The sequence below is a fragment of the Columba livia genome, chromosome 14 (genome assembly GCF_036013475.1).
Source record: "Columba livia isolate bColLiv1 breed racing homer chromosome 14, bColLiv1.pat.W.v2, whole genome shotgun sequence".
NCBI lineage: Eukaryota > Metazoa > Chordata > Aves > Columbiformes > Columbidae > Columba > Columba livia.
Window position 1 is genome coordinate 12,617,720 of NC_088615.1, and position 25,866 is coordinate 12,643,585.

Consider the following 25,866-nt stretch of genomic DNA (forward strand, 5'->3'; position numbering starts at 1 on the left):
TGCTTCCTGGCACAACTAATTCCTTCTATTGAACCTCTGGGACTTAAGCCAGGACTATGCACAGATGGTTCCTCAGATCAGGAACTGACTTTCTCTAGTGCCTAACAGAGCCTGAATCCTGGTATTAAAGTTACCATATCACATGAGTGTGCGGTAGGAGGAGCTTCCCAGTTTCCAAAGTTGGCACAGGCTGCTTTCAGTCTGTGTAAATTAGGATGACAAAGGAGTGTTAGAAATAAAATCTTTTGTTAAGTCCTACTAAAGGCATGATCACTGGATACCGATGGTATGCATCTCCTTGTTCAAAATATCTCCTCCTCTAAAAGTGACTTTCTCTGTGTGCAGCAGGGATTATTGCCGCCAAGAAAAATCTTCAGCTTCCCATTCAGAGTAGCAGCATGAAGATGCTGTGGCTCTAGTCAGAACCCAGTCCTATGTCTTGTGATCTTCCAAACACAATTGGCAGGAATATTAATTTAGCAGAAACATTATATATTTGGACATGAGGATAAACGTGATCTGGACAGCATTTTCCCAAGGGACTGCATTCCAGTTTAAACATGCATCAATGAAGAAACTATAGATAGACAGATAGAAGCAGTTATCATATCTTCAGATGAAGACAACTATGTCTGTCTATCTGTATACACAAGCATAGATGAATACAGAGGAGTAAGAGAAATACATATATTCAATACAGAGAGAGAGAGATATGATGTCTAAATATATTAAGGATGACTTATGTTCTTCAGTGTAATAAAATTATTTTTTTCCAGGGAAATTTAGTATTTCTTTAGAAGTTGAAAATTATCTATGTATTATTTTCTAGACATATGTAATAGTTATATGTACACCTTAGAATGGGCAGCAGGACTGCAAGGTCTCTGGTGAAAGCCTAAGTAATCCAAAATCTTTTAATTAAGATGCCAAATATCAAGCACATAAATATGTTATCTTACAAAGATACTGCCAGGTTGCATTATCATTCATTTCTAAAGGAATCCAAAAGCATATTAGGCCTCCAAACAGCAATCTGGCAGCAACCTGAGAAGCTTTCTTGTTACAGCAGAGGATATTGGATAAACAAGAGCCAGAGCTGAGGGAAAGAGGATGAAGTAACAATGAAAAGATTATCAATATGTCAAGTGACAGCTAATGAATGACCCTGTGCTAAGGATCAACTCTGGCCTTTTTTTACTAAAACAATGTCTTAGTTTGACAGCTTCATGCAGGCAACACCCCAGGGGTGAAAAATCACCTCAGACACAGAGATAATCTGAAAATAACAGAGTATTTAAGCTGGTCCTGGCTGAAGAACATAGAAGTCCATGAACAGAGGCAGAAAAAACATATGTGGGTAAAAACAGGGCTGGGGCAAGATTCCTTCACAAAAGGTGTGATTAAAGCAAGTACTGCAAAGTTCATGTTCCACAGAGAGCTTAATACATTTTATGTTTCAGATGTATATGTTATGACAGCTGATACAACATTTCTTATTCAAAATCTCAGAAGGCTTGCTGTTGTGTCACAAGGATGGAGCCAGGCTCTTCTCAGTGACAACCAATGATAGGACAAGGGGTAATGGGTTCAAACTGGAACACAATAGGTTCCACTTAAATTTGAGAAGAAACTTCTCAGTGAAGGTAACAAAACACTGGAACAGGCTGCCCAGGGAGGTTGTGGAGTCTCCTACGCTGGAGACATTCAAAACCCACCTGGACACCTTCCTGTGTAACCTCATCTGGGTGTTCCTGCTCTGGCAGAGGGACTGGACTGGATGGCGTTTTGAGGTCACTTCCAATCCCTGACATTCTGTGATTTTGTGAAGATTCTCTGAAATAGTGGAATTTTCTCTATAATGCAAGAGTGTCTGCAGCACCAGCAGGCTTTCAGATTGGAAAGCAATATGCAATTTAAACGAAGTTATGCATCCTTGAATCATCCTTCGGATAGTCAACTCCACATTGCCTAACGAGTTACAGTTAACACTGAAGTTTTTACTTCCTCTGATTTAACTTTTCCATGAGTAGAAACCTTGAAGTTTATATAAATATGTATTGTCTCTTATTTCCTTGAGCTTTCAGTAAAATGTTTCCAGTTCTACAAGGCATGAGAAATAAGGTCTGCCAGAATAATTTTGTGGACTTTGTCTACAAATATTAGGAGCTGATACAGTGTTTCCTATGCATATCATTCTGGAGTGTTTTGAACTTGTTACATGTGTATCCATTAAGAAAAAAAGCCTTTGCATAAAGGAAGGTGCAATAACAATTGTGAGAGCTGAAAAAAATCTAAAACAACTACATCACTTTTTAACTTTTTGGAACATGTTAGCAGAGATATATAATTTCTAAATGTAATTGGTTAAGAATTCCAGTATAAAAAAAATGCAGAGGAAATCGTGTTCAATTGTGTTCAATTACATATAAAACACTTCCACCTGGAGTGTCTCCAGCTTGTGGAGCAAATTCTGTGTGACAAGACATTGTTGTTGGTCTAAGGAAATGGACTGTCCTCAGAAGTGCATCTTTGAGATGACAGAGAATTCAAAGCAATGCTTCATTGCTGCTGAACAGACCAAGGCCTTTGCAAGTTAGTTAACATTATAAAAGCTTTTATGCATCACAATTTGAACAACAACCAAAAAAAAAAAAAAAAAAGCATAAAATATTATTGTCATGGTTTACTGTATAAAAAGCACTCCTTGTGCTAAAGGAAAAATCCAGACAAGTCTCCATGGAGACCAGGTTATCACCACCAAGCTTTCTAGAAAAAACATTATAAAACAACATATGTGGAAACAGTCTATAAAATGGAAGGACTGAGGCTACTCTCTCTCTCTCTCTATACACATGTATGTATATCCAGGTGTTATCCACACAACTATTGGGCTTGGTTCGCATACACTGTTATTGAGCAACAACAATGCATGTAGTGTTTTCAGTATGCCTTGGTCTAAGTCATCTGGATTTATCTGTTTGTGTTATTTTCAGCACAGGTGCAGAGTTCTGAATTTTGCTCTATGACCTGTAACAAAGTCCTGGCTTACTTACTAGATTCTAACATTTTTTCTTCTTTTGAATAAAAGGTCCTACAAGGCAAGAGTGCTAGAACTACCAAAGCAGTTAGGCAAAAAAGACCTATTTAAGTACAAGACAAAAAATATGGAGAAAGAAGTTATCTGATATATCTGTTCAGCTACTATGAAAGTGCAGTTTCAGAAAAAAAAAGGCAGTAACAGAAGAGATCTGATTTTTTAATTTCAATTCAGGGCTGATCCTTTGTACCTTTTAATGCTCTCATCTATGTTTGGGTTTATATTTCATGTCTTTCTGGTAATTTCTTGTCTCATTAAAGTAATACAAGAACACTAAGCATGAGAACAGCCTTAAAATGGTTTGCATGAAAGTGATACAGCTACTGATTAAATTAATCTCTACCATAGTATAGTAGGAAAAAATACCCAATTTTGAAATACCATTGCTATTAATAGCCTATATGAAGGTAAAAAAAAAACAAAAAAAAAAAAACCCAGAACTGACAAAATAATAACTTCTTGAGAAGTTAATACATTATTCAGAGAGATGAAGAATGAGTCATGCTGTAATTTCATGGCTTCACTTTTACAGTATTTCGGATCAGTGGTAGTTTTTCAGTATACAAAGGATACGAACATACAATGTAAACTTATCTGTGAATTAAACTTATCTGTGAATTATTAAAATGGTTGCTTATATTCAGCCATATCTCCTTGTAAACCACACATACATAATTTGGGTTTTAAGTTTTTGGTTTAATGATAACATAATATAATTAAATTAAAACCAGTTAATTCCTTGGATATGGATATTTACTTTGAAAAAAAATAACATAACAAAGAAGCACCAGGAGAAAAGTGATCTCTGAAGTTTCTTCTGTGACCAGGTTCAAAGGGATTATTCTGGGGGAAATTAGAATTTTAATTAAGCCTGAAAACAGAGACCTCAATGTTAACTAAAGGTACTGATCTAAGCAGAATACACATTAGCTACAGAGTCTCTTTGATAATGCTGGAAAACTATCTCACTCTGAATTTGCAAATCCTATTCTGTTGCAGTTTGAGACTTCTCTGGACTGCATTTCACTGAACTGCAATGAAGTCTTTTGTAGCCTGGGGTTCTGTAGTTCTTTTGCAATCAAGATTTTCCAGGAGAGTTGTAATCTGAAGTAAAGATGATAACTAAGTTTTTTTAGTTTAGAAAAAATACATTAAAAGCTGAAGCTTTGCTGCTTTGCTGAATCCAGATGTAATTTATTCAATAGTTTGAGAGGGGAAAAACCTGGAAAAAAAGGTTCACAAAAACTATTGATTGGGAATATGTGATGTACAACTGAGTAAAATACAGCCTCAATTTTTGGGGCACTTAGGAGCTGTGGGTTCAAATCCTTTTAGAGGAGATAATACAACAGAAGATCTACAGGCAAATAAGAAATTAATTATTGACACAACCTAGCCCTGAAGAACAGTTGAGAACATGAATAATTTAAAAAGTACATCTGAAAGCACGCATTACCAGAGAGTAGAGCTGAGAGCATGCTCACAGGGGCAGCATGGTGACCAGAGCTTTGCTGGACCACCACTCACCCAGCTGCTGTGCATTTGCAAGTTGTGAGGAATGACCTGGGTAGAAAGAAGCTTCCTGTGCTATGCAAGTGAGGTTACCCTTGAAATCTTTAAGTACAAGTTACGTAAGTGAACCTGCAAGACTGTTTACTTTCAGTGTGGAAAATCCAACAGCTCTGGAGTTATACCAGTGCTGAAGAAGAGATATGCATGTATTTGGCATCAGTATATCTGGTGAATCAGTTTTTTATATTTATATATATATATATATATATATATATACACCCCAGACATAGAAGAGGAAAACCCTAGCTGTCATACAGAAATTGTATGTTGGGTTTTCAACTTAACGTTCTATCTTGGTATGCTTTTATTTTACAGGAGACTATGTAGTCATGTCTGTTTACTTTAACCTGAGCAGGAGAATGGGTTATTTCACTATTCAGACCTATATTCCCTGCACACTTATTGTTGTACTGTCCTGGGTCTCTTTCTGGATTAATAAGGATGCAGTTCCAGCCAGAACATCACTGGGTGAGTTGGTTTTTCTTCCTGCTTTTATTCAAGTGTTCTAATGTTTAATTGACACCTTTGCAGATCACAGGTTTGTAAATATAAGATGAGAGACAATTTCACATGAGCTCTCCTCATTGGGAGGGATGTAGTCATTTCCGAGAAATAATGGCCTAAACCATATTTGCATCTCTTCCTTTTTACTATCCTAGATCCTAACTCTGGGTATTGTAGATAACATACAATAAAAACTTTTGCATATTTTTTGACAACAGCAGTATTTTTGGAAAAAATCAAAAGGATGGGGAACAATGCTGGATTAGAGGCAGGGACACATTTTTATTTGCTCTGCTTCCATATCACAGTGACTAGCAATACAAATGCAATAAAAACCAAAAAGGAAGCAATCGTTCTGGTTGTCTGTATGCCATGGTGGTAAAAAGGGAGAAAGTGGTTCTGTGATTTCTACTTTAGGGACCAAAAATCAAATCCAGTCTTCTGGCCACAAAATCAACTGAATTTGGTGGTATCTAAAATCCCATACATGAAAATGTGGTATGTAATTTATAAGAATTAGCAATTTCTACACATTTAGCAACTGTTCCACAAATAAACTAAAAGAGAGACCAAATTAACCTTGCTTGTGCAAAGCAGCTGTAGCTGTAAGAATTATCGAAGTAGAAACATTCAACTTCTGCATGAAATCCACAGAAGAGAGAATCATTTTAGTTTTTCCTTCTGCATTTTCACTTCTTCACAGAACTATAGCACAGAACACTGCAGTGCAAACTGAGGGACCGCATTTTCATTCCAGAACTCCATTGAAAGAAACACGGGAAGAGAGGATTGGTGGCTACTATGACAATTTATTCCTCCATGTAGCGCACATAAAAATCCACACATTTTGTCCTGAGGTTCCTTCTCGATCACATGCTTTCTTAAGAATTTTCATTAATTTCCACCTCATGTAATAGCTGCAGGTGTGCCTCTTACTGACACTGGTATCATTACCATGCAAGTAAAAGAAGCAGACAACCAAACTAAAAATAACCTACATTTCTTAGAATCAGGATACATCTAAGCAAAGTATTCTGCAGAGCAGCACTTGCAGTGACCCTGCAAAAATGTTTCATACCCCGTGTTAATCCTTGAAGCTCTCACTGAATCCACATTTCACTGCTGGGATGTGCCCTTTAATACCATTGCTATATGTTTGAACTTCAGACATACTTCAAAACCAGTCAGAGAGAGATAACTGGTAAAATCAATTTGTTACTTGAAATAATAATATTAATTCTGTTATTTTCTATTTACCTACCAGGTATTACAACTGTCCTGACAATGACCACCCTAAGTACCATTGCTCGTAAATCTCTTCCCAAGGTTTCCTACGTGACAGCAATGGATCTTTTTGTGTCAGTCTGCTTTATTTTTGTTTTCTCTGCACTGGTGGAATACGGAACTTTGCACTACTTTGTCAGCAACAGAAAGCCAAGCAAGGATAAAGACAAAAAGAAGAAAAATCCAGTATGTACCTTTTTACCAGCAAGGTCTAAACTTCAATCAGGTTTTCTGAGAGAGCATTTAAATCCTTCTTTATGCTTGTACATTTTTTTAAGACTTTGCTATTACATATATACTATTCCTTTGTATTGATAAGAACGCAAACATTCACCTTGAGATGAAAAGCTCATATATTAAAGTTGTCTGGATGCCAGAGAAACTCATTTCTTAGAATAAGCACCCTTTTAACCACAGCGTTCTGCAGATCACAACTCTCACCAAAACCATTACTTATGTTGTAGGCAGAGCTCTTGCTGTGACCTTTATGGAAGAACTCCCAGTTTCTCTGTCTTAGCTCTAGCAAGGTTTTCTGCCATTAACTTATGCCCGTATTATTGACATTAACTGTTTTCTTATTATCAGGACTACAGTTAACATTTAGACTCAAACTATGGAGTGTGCTTTTCCTTATTTCCCCTTAAGCATCTGTCTCCTTTTCATTGTTTTCTTACATTCTTTTTCTTGTATTTCTTACCTCCTCTACCTACTTCTCTCCCTTAGAAAGTGATTTGGTTAGCACTTTACAATTTACTTACGGATGTATACTGCACAATAATATAAAAAGTACCTAACAGTCGGAATTAAAAAATTCTGGAAGTATCCTCAGTAGGGATTTGGGATTTTTCCCAAATAGGGAAAAAAATTGTCGCTTATATTATCCAGGATATATTTCTCCCTGCCTTTTGCAAGTCAGCTGAAAAATCTGTTGTCTAGATTCTCTGAGTTGAAAAGAATGAGTGTAAAATCCTAGAGGGAAAAGTAGCTTAATCATCTTCAAAAAACACCAAATATGCCTTTGAAAAATGTGAACAAGTTTTCTACATTTATAGAGAATATTTTCAAATCCACTTCAAGCACCTAGGAAACAATGAAGTCACTTGGATTTGCTCTGCTAAAATCTTCCATGACTTTTGAAAATACTCTCTTTTAGTTATGAAACACAGCACAAAAGAAATATAGAAAAAATAGTAATGAAACCCCCTTTTATTACATATTATTGCTATACTTTCGACTTTAAATGCTGTTGAGAATTAGACTCTAAATACATGTATATATGTACTCTGTAGTGGATAAACAGCCAGAAAATCATCTATAAGACTATAGAGGAAAAATTCTCTCCTAACTTTAGCTATGCTGAAGATGGATTGGATCACAGACCTCTCTTTTGGTCAAAAGAAACAAAGAGGCATTTCTGGAGGGTGTTGCCTCCTGGCATCCTGCCTTAAGCTGAAATAAATGTCTCTCTATGTGCAGGTGTGTCTTTCATGTGGAAAGATAAACTACTTCAAATTTAGTTGTCTCACTTCAAGATATCCATATAAGGGCAGTTTATTTGTTCTTGACTCATCTGTGAGCATTTGTTGACAAACAGAACTATAAATGATTGCCTGGATCCTAATCACAGAGTCTAAAAACCCTTAAAAGCAGAGTGTTCAGGACCCAGTCTGCAGGTAAAAGGAGTATTTTTATAAGCTGCGAATGGTCTCTTTCAAAACAGTTCAACATGAAAGACTGGAATGCCCTGGGAATATGAAAAGATCTAAATGGAGTTTGGTATGTTTTTGGCCCAGATGTAGCTACAAGACAGTGACAAGTGAAAAATGTGGGGGTTTTATACTGCAGATACTTGTTTAAATTGCTATTATCCCAACATCTCTATAAATTTAGTTCTTTTTGACTTACTATGTTTTAGAAACATATTTTTAATTTACATTATTTTTGTCTCTTTCTTTCCTTTCTTTAATTTAAAACAAACCCCTCTGATTCTCTTTTCTGTCTACAAAATGAAAGCTTCTTCGGATGTTTTCCTTCAAGGTATAATGTTTTTTGGAATGGAAATTCACTGCATGCGACTGCTGAATTTAACTATTAGAGCTTATATGACGGTGGTGATTTGTTGGTATTTTTTTAGTGAGACATCTAAGCATTCTACTCAAGGTAACTTCCTAATTAAGTAGAATGGTTACATATTTCTCAACTATTTGTAGAGTTGATTCAGCAGCCCAAATACTGATTCACTATGGTTTTGAACTTACCTAAGTTCAAGAGTGAGCAACATTATTGGATCGCATGAGTTAAGAGAGTTTAATGTTAAAACATTTCTGCTCCTCTCTTTCTCAATTTGCCATGGGATCCAATAGTACTGGCTACACCAGAAACCTGCACTACACCCTTTTAAAACTCAGCTCTGACCCTGCCTTTTTAACCTTAGCGATTTCTCTCAAAATTATAAGACCAAATCTGTTGACATTTGACCTGACCAAAATTCAATGTCATCATTTATTCAAACGCTGTTCCTTACGTAAAAAAGTCAGAGTTTTGAAAGGGTTTAAGATGCAAATGTATTTTTAATGCTGTCATTAGATCAACACGCTTTTAGCAAATTAGCAAATATATCTAGCCATGTTCCACATATACACCTTATCTTCATCCAGAAATGCGGAGATTTCATTAAAAAAAAAAAAAAAAAAATCCACATAAAACCCAAGAAATTTCCATACTTCTGGAATGAAACTGTAGTTATTTTACCCTAATAACTGTCAGCAGGAAATTCCAATGCCTGCCATCCTGTTTGCCAAGAGCTCAAATGTGTTTTAAGCGCTTAATTTGCTCAATTCATTCCAAATATATATGTGTGTATATAGAGAGAGAGCTACTATGTAGAAATTGGAATATATTGAACCTTACAATTGGTGAACATTAGTAGATGGTGAACTGCATATATTCAAACAACTGAAGAGTCTTACAGAGATTCTCCTAACCTTATTCAAAAGACACAGATTTTGCCTTTTTTCCTGTATGTATATTTGCTACTATCTCAACACGAACCAACTCTACATTAAAATCCTGCATTTCCAATTGATTATTTCAGTTCCTTCCACGTGCAATATATAAATTGCCCTCAAATATCAAGGAGCTACGTAAAAATATAAACACAAAAAGAAACTTAAAAAGCCATCAATTGCATTCTTGAATGTTTCCTTTAACTTCTAATCTTTACTTAGTTTGACTTTAAAGCTAGTTGTCCACAGCTGTTAACTTTATATTGACTTGCACTGCTTTCCTGTAAAGTGTGTGATAAAAGTGATATTAATAAGTTCCAGGGTAATACTACCTTTAGAACTCCTCAGCAATTTCCAATGTACCCCATGCAGAACCATTATTCAGATGTTGACCATTAGTCTCTATCCCCCTGTTGTTCTGGTGATAATAACAGAGTCTCTCCCTCTTGCCTCCTTTTTCTTTATTTTTGCCACTCTATCTTAGGCACCTACAATTGACATCCGCCCTCGATCAGCTACTATTCAAATGAACAATGCTACACACCTCCAAGAAAGGGATGAAGAATACGGGTATGAGTGTCTTGACGGCAAGGACTGTGCCAGTTTTTTTTGCTGCTTTGAGGATTGTCGAACGGGAGCGTGGAGGCACGGAAGGATACACATCCGCATTGCCAAAATGGACTCCTATGCCCGCATCTTCTTCCCAACTGCCTTCTGTTTGTTTAACCTGGTGTATTGGGTATCATATCTTTACCTTTAAAAGCAGAGGGAAATCGGTGATATGAGCCTTACTCACTGAAGTTCTTAGAGAGATGGTTTCCTAAGTCCACTTGAAGTATACACAATGCGCTTTATAGTGGTCTGAATTCTTTAGTGCCATAACCTGGTAAATATCAATCACGTAATTTGTCCAAAAATTGCCATCAGGTTATTGTGAATTAAATGTCCATTCAACATGCCAAAATAAGTTGAAATAAAAAAATCACACAAACAGATAATATACAGCTGAACCTGCTGGAATAGAGAGAAACAGAGCAGACAGGCCAAGGGGAACACTGCGACATCACTTCATAGGTGGTACTGCTGCTTCAAACAGGAGTGAGAGAAAGGAGAATTCCCAGGTAAAGTGCTGTACAGTTTGTTAACATTGGCTATAATTATGCTATAGCTTTATTCTATGCGGACTTTTCTTTTTGGAAGAGTCATCTCTCACTTTGAATAGGTATTATTAAGCTATGAAAGTAACTTCTACTCCCACCAAGATAATAGATCTTTTCCTTTGCCATCCCTTTAAGAGCACATGTACAATGCTGTAAATATTTCAATACCTTGTAGTATATAAAGTCTAGTGCATGCGTCTTTCAGGGGCCAAAATAAATGAAACAAAGGTACCATAAAGTTTTGTCTTTTATTTTGTGTCTCTGGATGTGCTATTGTAATTGAAATGTGGACAATTTTTTTTTCCTTCAAAAATGACCCCTTTCCCTCATGCATGGAAGATCCAAGCAGACAGCACTTTCATGTAAGACATTAGAGAAGCCTTAAGGATTCAAATAAATAACACGTAGACAAATCTGTATGGCCAATATAATAGCTCATCAATTATACTGTTGTATGTGTCTGCTGCAGTTGTAGACTTCATTTTCCATTGATAATGTTGCTATATTTCAACTGAATTTTCAGTAATTATACCTTGCGAGACCAGCTTCTGAATTTAATCCATGTGCTTCTATTGTTCTTTTCCCATGCTGAGCTCTACTTTTTTCCTTACACAAGTGTTTGTGGCAGCTTTTTTTATGCTTTAATCCAGTCCAAGAAATAGCTTTTATTCTAGACATTATTTTTACATAAAAGCTTCAAGTTCATTTTGAAACATTAGATTTTGTATTATATATACACATACAATTCTCTGCCCATTCATGTCCTTGATCAGCAATAGTTGTTGTCAGTGCTGCTTTTACTCGATGAGTACCTTTACTAAAACAAACCTTTACCATGGCTAGCACACAGTTTATAAATAGCCTTGAAAATAAAAGGGAACAAAGGGTGTCTTGGCTACTGAATCACATGTATGCAGTTTATGTGTATTTAAAACCTTCAACCCACCTGGGTGAATCTTAAAAACCATTTATCCACTGGTTTCCAGAACCTGTATGATGCTCAGTTATGCAACCTTAAGCACATGTAAATATGACTTTTTTTTTTTTTTTTAATTGTCAAAGATATAAAATGTCACCTCCAGGAAAGTGGGCTTGCAGACTGAAAAAGGAGATATATAACTTATCACCGCAGAACTATTAATAGCTAAAATGGAAGCAAAGGAATGTTTTCCCATGTTTGTATAGTTTTGGAAATAAAAATGTACAAAAAAGGAATATCTCTTGATCATCAATTGCTCCTTGTCCAATGTATTTGAAAACATTTTAATAAAGGAATTGCACACACCTGTGGACTTTTTCAATAAAACTGCTACACTCAATTCCAGTTTTATTGTGATTAGTTTGTTAAGAGCATGCTTCAAGGACTAGACTGCTTGAGTAGTTTGACTCATCAGCTGCCTAAATATAGGTGATTATAACCCTCTCAATTGTCTCCTTTTGTAGTCAAATGGCTCACTCACGTAACTTTCAAGGATGGAGACTAAATCTTTAAAACCATTCTGAACATTATCTCTCAAGAAAAAAAAAAAATAAATTAAAAAAATCACTGAATTGGAAGTATCCTAATGAAGAGAGATAACCTTTCTTTATGTACTTAAACTAGGGTACCTCCACTCCTGAATGAGAGTCAATCATCTTTTACACATAATTTTAGCCTCGGTACAATACAAAATGCTAAAGGTTCAGTTCCCAGCACAGATTATATGCCCACACCCTCTAATTTCTAGCTTACTTTCCCACAGTCACATAAATCTATCTAGCATGAATGATGAATGCACTGGTCAAATATACTACATGTATTAGTATCAATGGCGCAGCTATAGCAGCAAATATTGGCAGTCCAAATATTTGGATCTCCTTCCTCCGGTGGCCCCAAAGCCTTTCAGTATAAAAACACAGGTAGAAAAGGGAAAAAAAGAAGTTAAATAACACTCAAGCAAATGAATAATGTGCAAAAGGAACAAGAAAGCTTTGTTAACTGTGTGAATTTGAGTAGATAGCATCACTTTACATGGAACCAAAAGAAGAATTGGGAAAATATAGCTTTAGATTATCTGCATTACGACAAAATCTGGGTTTTGCAGGATCAAGGTAGAGATGGGTTGAGATTTGGGATTTGAAAGAGGATAAGCAAGGACTTTCTTCAGGTTTGCAGAAGTATTTCTCATGCTAAAGAGGAAAGACAGGACTAGGAAAGAAAGTCTTTATGAGTAGCTGAGAAAAGAAACTGAGACATGTCTATAGCACAGAGGCTGAATCCAATATCGAGCTGATCTGCTCTACCCAGCCTGCAGCTGAGAACTGAATTAAAGCAGCAAACATGAGAATTTGTCGAATTACACAAAAATTATTTACGTTAATGGACTAAAGAGGCAGCCCAAAGCAACAAGCTAAGAAGATGAATTCAGAGGCAATACAATCCAGAGAAAACAGAATAATTGTTATGGCCAGAACATTGGAGGTTGCAGTTCTGAGCTCAACAGAACATGTTTAGGCTTCAGCCTTCATCCACGTGGATGAAGAACCAGATTTTGGTGATGCTGTGGCAGAAAGGTAATGTTATTTGGAAATTAATAGCTAGGTCCAAGAGAAGGATTTAGTGAAAAATTAAGCCTGTTCATGGGCTTCCGCTGCTAGAAAAACAACACCTGTTATTTGAAGCTGAGGGATCCCAAGGCAGAATCCAAGTGTAAGTATGAACACAAGAAGAAAAGTAAAAAATATAAAGGAGCCATCTAAATGAAATTAATTACAGCTCAGGGGAAAAAGTGACATTTTAAATCCAAGTGTGGTCTTTCAAACAAAATTTTAGTTGCTCTGTGAAGATAATGTAATTAAATCCTATAAAAAGCTTCACAGGTAAATAAATCAGTTTATTATACCCATGAGAGATCTATTGTTCCATTTATAGAAATTAAAAGCCAAAGCACTTTCCCTCCTAATTTAGAAGGATTCTGTAGATGAAAAGATTTAGACTACCTACTTGCACATTACTGTGGATTTTTTTAAAGTCAAGATTTACAATGAAAAACTTATCTGTTGCATATGTAAAAGAATGTTCATGACCTTCAAAATATCACAGAATCACAGACATGAATTAAAAGCTTTGCTTCCAAGTCAGCAAACCATTTGAATAATTCATTACAGAATATTGAATTAGTTCAGAAAAACAAAAACAAAAAAAAGGTTGCCTTTCTTTTAGGGGAAAAAAAAACCAAACCAAAACAGCATACTATGACAAGACTGAATAAGATTTTCCCATTTGGACTCAGATAAAATTCATATTGATTATCAAAATGAGAAAAAGGAAAATAAGAAATGAGAAAACATTAAGATAGCTTTAATTCAACGAGTATGAAGAACATTAGAAACATCGATCTTTCCACCATAGACGTGCTTTTTGATACCAGCATATTGAAATCTCTCTCTATCTGATGAAGTTTAATTAGCCATGACTCTGCTAGAATTTTCAGGTATGTGCTATAAGTCTAACTATAGATTCAGTCATTTTGCTGTGAGAAACCTAACCTTAATTTACCTAGAGGAACAAAACAAAGCACACACACACCACCCCCCAAAAAAAACCAAAATAAACAAAAAACCCAAACAACACCAACCCCCCACAACTACAAAACCAAAACCACCACACACAACCAACAAAGCACAACACCAACACCCTCCCTCAAAACAACTGCAGACCAGGACTTATTTCATTCCTAAAATAAGACACAAGCACATAGAGACATCTGTCCAGCTAATATATTTACAAATGTCTATAAAAACAGTAGATGAGGCTACAGACTACTTGAAATTCAGACTTGCTAGAGAGGATTTACCATAGTTGGATACTTTGCTGTATTCAAGAAAAAAGAGTAAATTTACCATGCCTTTCCTAAAGAAAAAGAAGCCTGCATGTTTGTATTGACAAAACAATGTATATTCATAAGTTCTCAGAATTCATTTCGGTGTTTCACTTAAGTCTAGAAGTGAAAGACCAGACTGACAATTTTGGGAATTCTATAATCTCATAAATCTATTCGGGTTTCACAGATTTCACTGCTTCTCATTCTAGTTATATCAGTGCTCTTCAATCTGCTGCCACAGTGAGATTTATTGTAGAAAAAGAAATTTTCCTTTTGCTCTTTCCAATTCCTTTGCCCTCACTGAACATTCACCTGAATTTGATAGCTATCCTGCTGATCTGGCAGCTCTGCATCTTACTCACATGTGTGATGCTTCTGTCCCATAAATCACCATCCCCACAATTTCAGCAGGATTTGTGATTGCGTTTCAACTCTGAAAAACCGTAGTAATTTGAAAACTATCACTTTTAAAGAAAATACAGGCAAAGTAGTAAAGCTAATGGACTCAATACTAGAAAGTTAAAAAGCAATAAGACAGGCCTACTTCTAACTTCATGTTTGCCTTTGTTTTCAGGAGAGCTGATGCCAGCTCTCATTAAGTCCAGGTCTCTCTACCCTGGATTGTAACAGCCCAGAGAGTATCCATATTTGCACAACCTGCAGACCCTGACAACATCCAGGTGTGGCACAAATATCACTGAAGCTGTGCCTTCCCCACATAGCAGAACTCCTGCTGATGTCAAGCACCTGAGGACGCTGTCTACAGATGGTGAAGCTCCTGGGATATTTCTGGAAAGCAAAGACGATGGCCACACCAAATGAACTATCACTAATTCCTTCAAACCCTATGTAACACTTCATGAGTGTTTTTTGGCTGTCCTCCTTGGTTCCTGCATCTGTGCTGCTAGTTTCTTAGGAGCCCTCAGCAGCTCTTTAGGAAAGATAAACACCAGCTGAGCACCCCATGAATAGCCCCTGGGAGAGTCTCAGTATCAGAGAATCACAGGTACAGACCAGAAAGGGAGGAGTTTACTAAATGTTACAATGTTTGAATAAAAATCAAACACTTGCTATATACAAGATATACCAAGTCTAAACAATAAAAATACTCAATGAAATGAAACTGCAAGAGCAGCTTAGGAAGCAGTCACTTAGTTATAAAAGTATTTTTCCGCCTTTTTTTTCCTACAGATTATTTTGCAAAAATACCACAGCAAAAAGAAAAAAATAAATCTGTGTTAAAACAAACTACAAAGAATATCAAGTACACCTCTAATTTTGATTTGTCAGAATAATTTGGTTACTTTTATGTTCACTGTAGAAACATCCTAAGTTAGACTTTGTTACAAAGCTGAGGGAACAACAGGCAGTGTGACTGTTTGTTCTGCTCCTCTCTAGGTCATCACGCAGCACTTGGACAAACAGGTCCAAACACCAAAACAGGTGGTTTCACCGAGACAGTGCTACGTGGGGAAACACATCAGCACAAATCACAGCCTGCCCAAAATCTGTACAGTGGAAAGCAAAACTGAGTTAAAGAAAGCACCTTGCAAACTCCTAATACACATGGAGAGCTTTGTTTCAAACTATTCTGTGTGACCTGCCATAGCTGATCAGAACTTTCCCTATTTGAAGAGTCATCTTGTTCTAGTACATTAGTCTTTGTTTTAATAAAATACCATTTTTAGGCATTGGAAGCCTTTTCTGCCCTTTACAGTGTTCACTTTACAGACAAGGTAGGGCAGTTCCTCCTTCCAGCAGTCATTGACCTCATACCCTATCACTTGTGTGCACAGAAATAAGCCCAAGTCCCAAGTATATCTAAGAGCAGGCCTGAACAGAACTCTCAAAAAAATTGTGAAATTTTTTTAAGGAATATCATAACTTTCTTCTGAAATCCTCTATAAAGCCTTCTCACCTGCCCACAAAGTCATTGATACCATAGAAAAATGATGCTCATTAAGTGTGCTGCAGCTTGTGTTAGCAGCTGTGTGTCCCACTAGCACATCCTGTCTGTGGCCTTGTTGAATTATTACTCAGGTGCTGCTGGTGCCTTGTCACCCGTGTCTGCTGGCCCAGTGTTCCTCAGCCAATGAACTGACACATGTTCTGAGCACCATGTAAAAGCATAATGTGGGAAAAGATACATGATTATAATAGAATGGTTCGTCATCAATCATAACCAGGAGAATTTATTAAGGATTCATTTTTATTATCTAGAAATAGTTATTTGTAAACTGATTTTAGTTTCTACACATACTTTTAAGAATCGTAAGTCTGTGTTAATTAATCTGCATGACTCCTGTTTAGCTTCTGGCTGCTTCCTTTAGTGATGGCATCCGTTGTGACCAAAAACTGCCACCAAAGTGCAAATGGTAGCATACATCTAGGCTGTAATTGCGTATTTCAGAGCTATTGTCAAATGAACAAAATACAGGATGCCTGCCCAGTAAAATTTCCGTGGCTAGCTCTGCTCAAGATCTCTGACATTTGAGAGTTATTCGATCCACTTTTGTGTGTGTGATTTTGTCCTTTGCAGGGAATTTAAGGATAAAACACTGATCTTTCTGAGAAGTCAAAAAATTAATCCTCAACCTGAAATAAGATATACTATGGTAAAATTTCAGAGAGGAAGCAGCTGGATAGAAGCTCATTGTATGAGCATAGATTTTTAGCCTCCAGAGTTCATTTTTCCTCCATGTACAAAAAGGAAAAACCAGTATTGCTGAGCAGTTAATGCAGACACACAGGCTCTCATTCTGTAAGTGGGTTGAAGTTCACATCCCATGCACATTTGAGATAATTGTAAAAATTCTTCTGAAGATTGTGCCAAGTAATTCTAAGTATCATGATATTGCTCCTTCTACCTTCCCTCCCACTCTCCCTGGCACGTGGGTACAGAAGGGCCAGCCCTCAGTACACTTGAATTCCTATCTGGTGCAAAGGGAGAGCACAATGCAGAAGATACTCCTTTTCAAAATGCCCTTATCCTGTCTTTTAGGGAAGGAAAAAAAAAAAACAACAACCTCTTCTTGCTTCTCTTTTTCCATTCTTTTGGTTGATTCTTTTCCTCTTTTTTACAGCCTCTTGATGAAGCAAGAAGTCAGCATGAGACACAACTCTCGCTTCCTATAGGTGTTCAAATTTTAAGCACATGATATCAGGTGGCTTTCAAGGAGCCACTTGAGGCTGCTTAATGTGTAATTAAATCCCAGCTTGCTAGTTTCATGAGTTAGAAAAGGAAACACACACCCCACCAACAAAACCAACCAACCAAACATGACACCAAAAAAACCCTCACTCATTTGTTTGCCAAACCATCACAAGTTCACTTTTTTACTGGTGCAGAAATCTTCACTTAACTGATACTGTAAAGTCTAGAAGACTGAACATCATGTGTGCGCTCGCATAGCTTCCCAATGCATAAAAAATAGTCTAAAATAAAACAAGGTGTATTAATCTTAGCTGAAAAGGAACCTGGTTTCATGACATGTTGAACAACATAAAAGTCAGATGAGATATAAAGCCACAACAACTGAATGTGAACAATGTAAAAATAATTTGTCTTTATGTCAGATAACATGAGTAAAAAATAATAGATTCCAATAAGAGTATTTTAAAATGTCGACACACATTTCAAATTCTACTGAAGTTGTGTTTGAAACATCCACTGTTGCTTGTGTGACAGAAAAAAGATGAATATTCATTTGCTTTTATAGTTCAGAGTTGGCAATACACTGAAACATAAACATCTCCCTATCCTTCTCACATCATGGAAGAGAATTGTGCTTAGTGTTTGTACTACGTGGATTTCATATTGCTAACAGACCCATTGTTTGGTACATTTCATTTCTCGGAAAACTCCTGTATGTTTTCCTTCTCCAGCACCAGTTCAGGTGAGTGTGTGGACACATACTGAGTATGCTTTCAGTCTGACTTCCCAAAGGGACTGGGCACATGCACAACTGCATTCATGAACTGGAGTTATTGTACAACATTTACCAGGCCTAAATTTCAGATTATAACAAAGTTAACAGCTCCAGTGCAAAAGACAACATTTCTGAGATTACAACATCTAAATAGACAGAGGAATGTTATCATTACAGAGAAGAGGAAAAGAAAGAAAAGATACAGGCAATGTGAAGCCTAAAACGACAACCGTACAAAGTTTATATCAAAAGATGTAAACTGAACTAGAATCCTTTGAAACCCAATCTATGCCTTAATCACAAATCTGTCCTTTCTAAGCCATAAAATGAAAATTCTCTCCACCTGCCTGTCAGCCACTGACAACATTATAAGAGGATTAAAGATGAAAGGTTTTACAGAGGTTTTTAAACTGCAGATCTTACAGATTCTTTGCTTTCTCTCTCATGAAGATTTTATATTTGTTCTCACTTTGTATTTCAGTTTTCCTAGTCTAAAATGAAAGTCATTGAGACTGAAATGTATGTTGTGCTCTTTATGCACCAAAAACACAGCAAAAAAAAGCTGTCAGTGTAGATCAAACTGTGAAAAACAACAAACGGCTTAGAGAGAGCAAAGAGAAGGTGTGAAAAAGATTCTTGCATAAGAAATAGAAATAATTAAAAAGAGCAAAAAGAGTATGCAAAGGCAAGCAAGCGAACCAGCCTATTATGCAAAGATGGAAGTTTTCAGTTTAATTAAAAATATGTGAAAAAATCTTGTTATCCCTCACAGAGGAGCAGTTAATATTTTCTGCAAATGCTCCTGAATAAATGAGTGTTTCTTAACAGATTCTGCAGCCCTTGTAATTTTCCCTGTGCCTACTCATGGAGTAAAGAACGACACAGTGTGAGTCCTTACATTTTTCACAGTGATATCAAATAGGCAGTGCAAGTTCAGGTTAGATCATATGTTCACCAGCCAAAATCCAGAGAAAGGAAGACGGTTGATATCTTACTTCATTCTCTACCCTAGAAAGAAGTCATTAGTGTTTTCGTTAGAAACTTTGGAAATACTAAAAGTTATCTAGACTAGAGAACAGTGTATTCCAATACAGAAAAACAGTACCTATTAAATTCAGGATTAGAACTTCATTATCCATCCCCAAACTGTACTTCAAGTATCAACTCTCCTAGTCCCCCTATTGCAACAGCTGTTTGGAAACATAAGAACAAAAGGTCCGGCTGTAGAGACTCTAAACCATCTCAAAACAACAAAAAAATCTTATTTTTTAGCATTTAATTTTTAAAGAAGAGCAAAGAAAGTTTCTTAAAAGTCAACAGGGAACGTTTCACAAGTTTTGAAACAAAGTAGTTTGTCCGAATATCAAAGATGATTTTTTTTCTTATGATTATTCAGTATGAAAGTATACTAATTGTATTCCCAGCCAAATGCAACAGATAGACAAGTATTGTGTTTCTCCACTATCTGTCAGTTATTTACAGAAGGTTGTTTTACCTCATGTGTAACCCTAGATCTCTGGTATGTTTAAGTATTAAATATCTTGTGTACATATTTTAGCTGTTTCAATGCACTAATGGAAATAAACAAATTTTAAGGTTCATTTAAGTTCTCTTCAGAATAAAAATTCGTAATGTTTCATTTTGACAGTGCTGATGTTTTTCCATTTTGTATATATTTTTAGTTTTCTTAAGACAGATCAATAAAATACCTTTTTTCTTTCTTCTTTTTTAAACTCTTGATGAAATTGTTATCCAAAATTTATTCATGGATTAATTTAGAAGAAGCATCTGATCTCATTCATAGACTCACTGTAGTCCACTCTGCTCTTAAAAATCGACTAATCTTGAATTAATTGGAAAAAAAAATAAATCAGGGATTGATTTAGAGTGGAGAAGTGCAAGACATGGGTTTACTGAGAATTCATAATTCAAGGCCTCACAGTAGCAGCATTTACTTACACCAAATTATAAGGTTACTCAAGGATTTTAGTCATCAGTGAGGAAAAGCTTAACCTGGGAAATTTCCCTCTCTGTCTCCCTCTATCTCTACCTCCCTATCTCTGAAAATTTCTTTTTGCCTCTGCAGAGACTTCTGAGCTGTTTATGAAGCAACTGTTGAATCACCACACAGTAGCCAGGCACTGACTCGGGCTACGTTAATGAGCTGCTCTGCAAACAGTGGCATTTCTTACACACAGGGGAGTCCCCTCGGTACAATGGAGATGGGAATCTTGGCAGGGAAGTAGAAATGTTGTGCAAGACAAAACAGTCTTACAGCCATCATAAAATGATCCATCACTGCATGTAATACTGAGCTTCCTCTAGAAACAAGCAGGCTATGATGGGTTATGACTTCTACCAAAACTTACGGTTTAGAAACTCACTTGGATTTCTGTTGATGTCAGAGAAAAATCTTCCCATGATTTCAAGAAGAAAAATGGTCAGATTTCTCATCTGTGTCACCATATTCCCCATCCCATGAAAGTGCATTGAGAGCCTGCCGTAAGTCTCTGAAAGGCTTATTGCTGAAAATATGATCAATAGTTATACTCCTGTCAGAAGCCTCAGTGAACCGGCATTATGTTTAAACAAAAAATAAATTGTAGGGAGCAGCCAGTTCAGTCTTCTCTCTCCATAATGATATGATGAAAGTAAATACAACTGAACACAAATCTACTATGCATTTCTCAGCCATTTTCAAGCCAAAAATTGTACTCAAACAGGTTTTAACAATATTCTCTCCTTAATTCCTACTACAGACAAAGTATTTTGGTGATGCAAAACATGTCTCCATAGTATCTCTGCTGGCCCAAAGTTGCCTTACATAGTATGAATATTTCAAACTTGAAGGCTACTTTTCACTAGAAAATAGAATAAGTCTAGCTGAATTGCAGAGTCTGGCTTTTAGACTTCTGAAAGATAATGGAGATACATGGTAAATGCTGCTGCAAGAAAGTTGGCTTTATTCAAATTGCAGTGAGACTAAATCAGCACTATCATTAGAAGAAGTAGGATTCAAAAGCATAAGACATTTAATTAACCCTTCATTCCAAAGGACAGATGCTCCATGTCAGGGTTCATGTAAGTTAGTCCTATAGAAATGGGCACTGCTACCATCTGCTCTGTGGATGAAGAGCAAACTTCACAGTCCTCACCTTTTGAGAGCAAAAAGTTCAGATACATATAGAAAAGTGGCTTTCAGAAAGCTTGATATTCTGGCTTCAGTCCATGAAAAAGGCCCTTTGTAATTAACTGTGTGTGACCCCATTAGAGAGGGACTGAAAATCACAAGTCACTGGGCTGTCAGTGACCTAGAAAGGGCAGGAGAGTATTGACAGGGCTGCTGGTGCCTTGCCAGGAACTTGCCCTACAAAATGGACCATAGTCAGAAAGACAAGTCATTGCAGTGCGTTTTGGAGGCAAAACAGATATTCTTTTTGCAGATGAAAGCCTAAGAAGACTATGTCCAAGATAGCTAATTTTGTCTTCCTTTTCACAATGTGTGAGCCCCACAGCTTCTACTGCCTTCAGATTTGAAATTCAGGTCACTGTAAGTGACCAAAAGAATAGTTAAATATTATTGCTGATTCAGGAGGGAAGAAAGGGACCTGCTGGAGAAATTATCACTAATAAGCACTGTCAAATTAAAAACAAACAAATAAACAAACAAAAAAGTACTAAAAGATTTCTGGAAATTTGCCTAAAATACTTGCATAATGGAATGGATATGAATGAAAAACTATTGGATGAAAATAATCGGGTGTGACCTGGGAGCCTTAACCGATTAAGTCTAATGCCCTTACACATGAGCACAAACACACCAAAGATTATACATTGCTGACAGGAGAAGCACTTGTACGTCTGAATGGAAGCTCAGTAAAATATACTGGATTAATAAATAAAAGTTTCACATTTGCTTCTCTGCAGTCAGAACTACTGCAAATAACACAATAAGTCAGTTTTCTATCTTGTTTTTCAAATTCTCTTTTGTTATCCATTTTCCCAGAAGAGGCACAAGCAAATGAAACGGAGATTTTAAATTGAGTTCTGTGAAGTATGTATTTTTTAATGTTTCATTTTGAGGAAGGAGGCATATATATTTCAATGTCTCCCTCATTGCACTGCTACTGTATTTTCAGTTCAAGCACCATTTCTTAATTCTACTTTCACAGACAAAAATATTGTGACATGACCCCCAAATTATACTAAGTTCAACACCATGATCAAAACTCTGAGGGTTTTACTAGAACTACTTTCAAGCAATGTAGTTTGCTGTTCTTGAACCTCTTCCTACCAGTTTCGTTGCCCACTTATGTCTTCTCTGTTTTTGAAGTCTAAGAAACATCAAATAGGACACCAGCTTCCCATCTCCAAAACTTCATTCTTTATTACTTTTCCTGACACATGAAAAGACTTTATTCTCTTGAAAGCGACAAAATATACAAGCCTTTCTAATTCTCAAAAGGTATTTTCAAAGAAATTCATTAAAATCAGCAATAAACAGAGAGAAAGCAGCAACTATGTAGGAGGAATGGCTGACAGAAAATATCAATTCTGAAACCCTTCTATGAGAAAGCATTTAGTAAAGCAACAACTGAATTCTAGAAAGAGATGTCCACCCTCAAACAGAATTTTTTTTTTAAATTATCTGTTAGACTGTCATTCTCTTCCATTCTTGCCACGCTCCTGCTCCTCTATGTGCCCAAACCTATTTTTCAAACACCTTGTCAGGGATTTAGTTCCTTTGATGTGCCTGGCTTGTTTTCAGTCCAGACAATTCCACAGAAAGGCGTTTTCCCAGGCTATTACACTTCATTATCATAAGCGATAGCTTTTGGCTGGCCCACTCACACCCCTTCCACACAGCGCTAGATGACCACTGTGTACATATATGGGCAGACAGATGTAGCTGCCAACTTCAGAGCAGTTCTGTTCACACTAAAAATCACTTACGAGCAAACAGACACATCAAGAAGAAAGCCTAAGCATCTTTACTCCCCATTGCCTCATAAATATCACTACCCATTTGGGAGAAAGAGGGTCTTTGGGAATGATAATTGTCTCCTTTCAAACCATCTGCATCTCCATACAATATATAACCTGTTCAGCGGCATGCATTCAAAAACTGTATGTTTGAACAAATACATATTTTCATAGCTCTCTGTAAAGTTATCCTGTGATATTAGATAACTTCTGCTGACAGATCCCAAAGCTCTGTTAAAGTTTATTAGAAACGTGCCTCCTTTAAGGCACAGAAAGCATTTCATTGTTTTGATACAGAATAAAGCAAAGCTAAGTAGGAAAATGACGCAATGTGTTTCCCCCCCATTTGGAAATGACAATAATATCAGCATTAGAGTCACAGTATAGTAAAAAAAGTAAGTGAAAAAAGGGTTCCTTTAAGTTATACAGTCTACTCTTCTGCCCCGAAGCAGGCTCAGCTATGCCCAACTAGACACTTCCAAGACATTCTTATCTAATTTGTTCTTAAAGACTGACAGTGATGGGAAATCTAAAGACAACGCATTTCTATGCATTATTCTTTTGGTTAAAAAAAAAAATAATAAATTCTCATCGACTCTGAAACTCCACATCCATGTTTTAAGCTTATAACTTCTTGTGACTTTGGACAGTTTTTCATCTTAATCTCTACATTGGAAAAATTTCCTACTCTTTCATTTAGTCACTCCCTATCACAGGGGTGAGGTTTTTAGCTTTTGGTGCTCTTGAGGTCTAAGATCTCTCCTTGATCTCTGCACTTGCTCGGTGTCTTCCCTGATGGACAGTAGCTAAATGTGGATATGGCCCTCCGACTTGGAACATGACAGCTAGTGATAACACAGGCTGCCGTGACACAGGAATGACCAACTCTTCCCTATCCCTAATCATAGGTCAAATTCCAAATCAGTTCTCAGAGCTTCAATCATAAGGTTAGAAAAAAAGAATAGCAGAAGAACTAGAAAGAAATTAAAAATATATATATATATATATATATATATTTAAAAAAAAAAAAGGTTATTTTGCTAACTACCAAGAGCAAAAGAGTGGCTTCTGCTTGTCTCCTTTCTTATCTAGTGCCTAACAATAGAAAAACAAACAAACAAACAAAATGTTGCTAGCAGGAACCCCAGCACAATGTGGGTTTGAAGTCCTATTGTAATTTTATTTTGATGTTTGCTGTTTTCCTATGGAAGAAGCATAGCAAGCCAACATTAAGCTTGTAAATTCTTCATAATTTTATCAAGAATTGTTAAGAACTATAGTCAGTTACTTTTTCTTCTTTTCCTTCTCAAGCTGCCTGTTATGTCCTTTATCAACTGAAATGCTCAAACCTATCCCTTAGCAAACAATTCTGAGTCCATGAATCTCATTTGGAGTAGTTATCACAAGTGCTTCATGTTTAAAATATGTATGAGGTGTTAATAAACTATGTAATGCAATGTCATTTTTTCAAATTTCTGATTAGGTGCTTCATATAAATAACGAATACTGCTTAAAGTGAGAGCATTCTCTTTGCTGCAAATTACATTTCAATTGCAAATGCAGTTCTGTGGTCTTTTTGGCTTAGCATTTAAATCTAATGAGTATATATTAAGTAAGTTTCTTATCTTGAACATTAGAGAAAAGTTAAAAAAAGAAACAGTAGACAAGCATTGAAAGAAAATCAAAGTATTTCTGGTTTTGTTTCTCTTTCAAGGTAAATTTATAGTTCTTATTCATGAACACAAAATGGTTAAAATCCAATAGTTTGTTTCTTAACATTCAGTTAACTTACTGGCAGGGCTGCAATGGCTCAGTGCCGGCTGTGACAATGCCCCGGATCTCCTTGCAGGCACTGCCACTATGTGCTGGGGCAAAGTTCTGGGCATCCTCTGTTAACACAAAGTAACAGTGAAACAAGGAGTTTTGTGGCAAATTCCCAGTTCCTAATACCTGCTCAGTCACAGCCTTCAGTACTGACTCATCTCTGCCAATCATAACTTCTGTTACCCAAGTAGATAGAAGTAATTCCAGAGAGCAATTATTTTGCCTTTGGAAAATGTCATGTGTCAGGCAATTTTGCAGGGAGAATGCTATTAACTTGTAGAAGTTGAGCCAGGACTTTAGTTTCCAATAACAAAGCATGAACTTTTCCAGCAAGTAGAAACTAATAGTTTAAATGCCAACCAGTGCACCTTCACTTTAATTTTTGGTTATGAGAAAGCATATCAACATTATTTGGGAAGTCAAACCAAACTGAGTTTCCAGTTGCCCTGTCATAATATAAACTCCTATTCCATTACAAGAGAGATTAAGATTGCCTGAAAAGACATTCCAGCCAGGAATCTCCTGTTTAAATGTGAACAGTACCAACAATACTACTGAGGTGCTGGGTTGAGCAGTGCAGAGCACTATTCAAAAGCTTGTATTATTAAAAGCCATATAAATGTCTCTTCAACCTACTGTTTCACG

At 36.4% G+C, this 25,866-nt stretch overlaps 1 protein-coding gene across 4 annotated transcripts in view; it reads left to right on the forward strand.

Moving 5' to 3' along the window:
- Positions 1-11,941, forward strand: part of GABRG2 (gamma-aminobutyric acid type A receptor subunit gamma2) — a 67,631-nt gene extending 55,690 nt beyond the window's left edge. For 3 of the 4 annotated variants that reach the window (XM_065030061.1, XM_005503517.3, XM_065030062.1), the window contains 4 exons: positions 4,985-5,137; positions 6,438-6,643; positions 8,471-8,494; positions 9,947-11,941. In XM_065030061.1, the coding sequence (XP_064886133.1) occupies positions 4,985-5,137; positions 6,438-6,643; positions 8,471-8,494; positions 9,947-10,222 (659 nt within the window). In that variant the 3' untranslated portion in view covers positions 10,223-11,941. The remainder of the gene's footprint in view (positions 1-4,984; positions 5,138-6,437; positions 6,644-8,470; positions 8,495-9,946) is intronic. The other variant, XM_021289139.2, reaches the window with a different exon arrangement.
- The last annotated feature ends 13,925 nt before the right edge of the window (positions 11,942-25,866 follow it).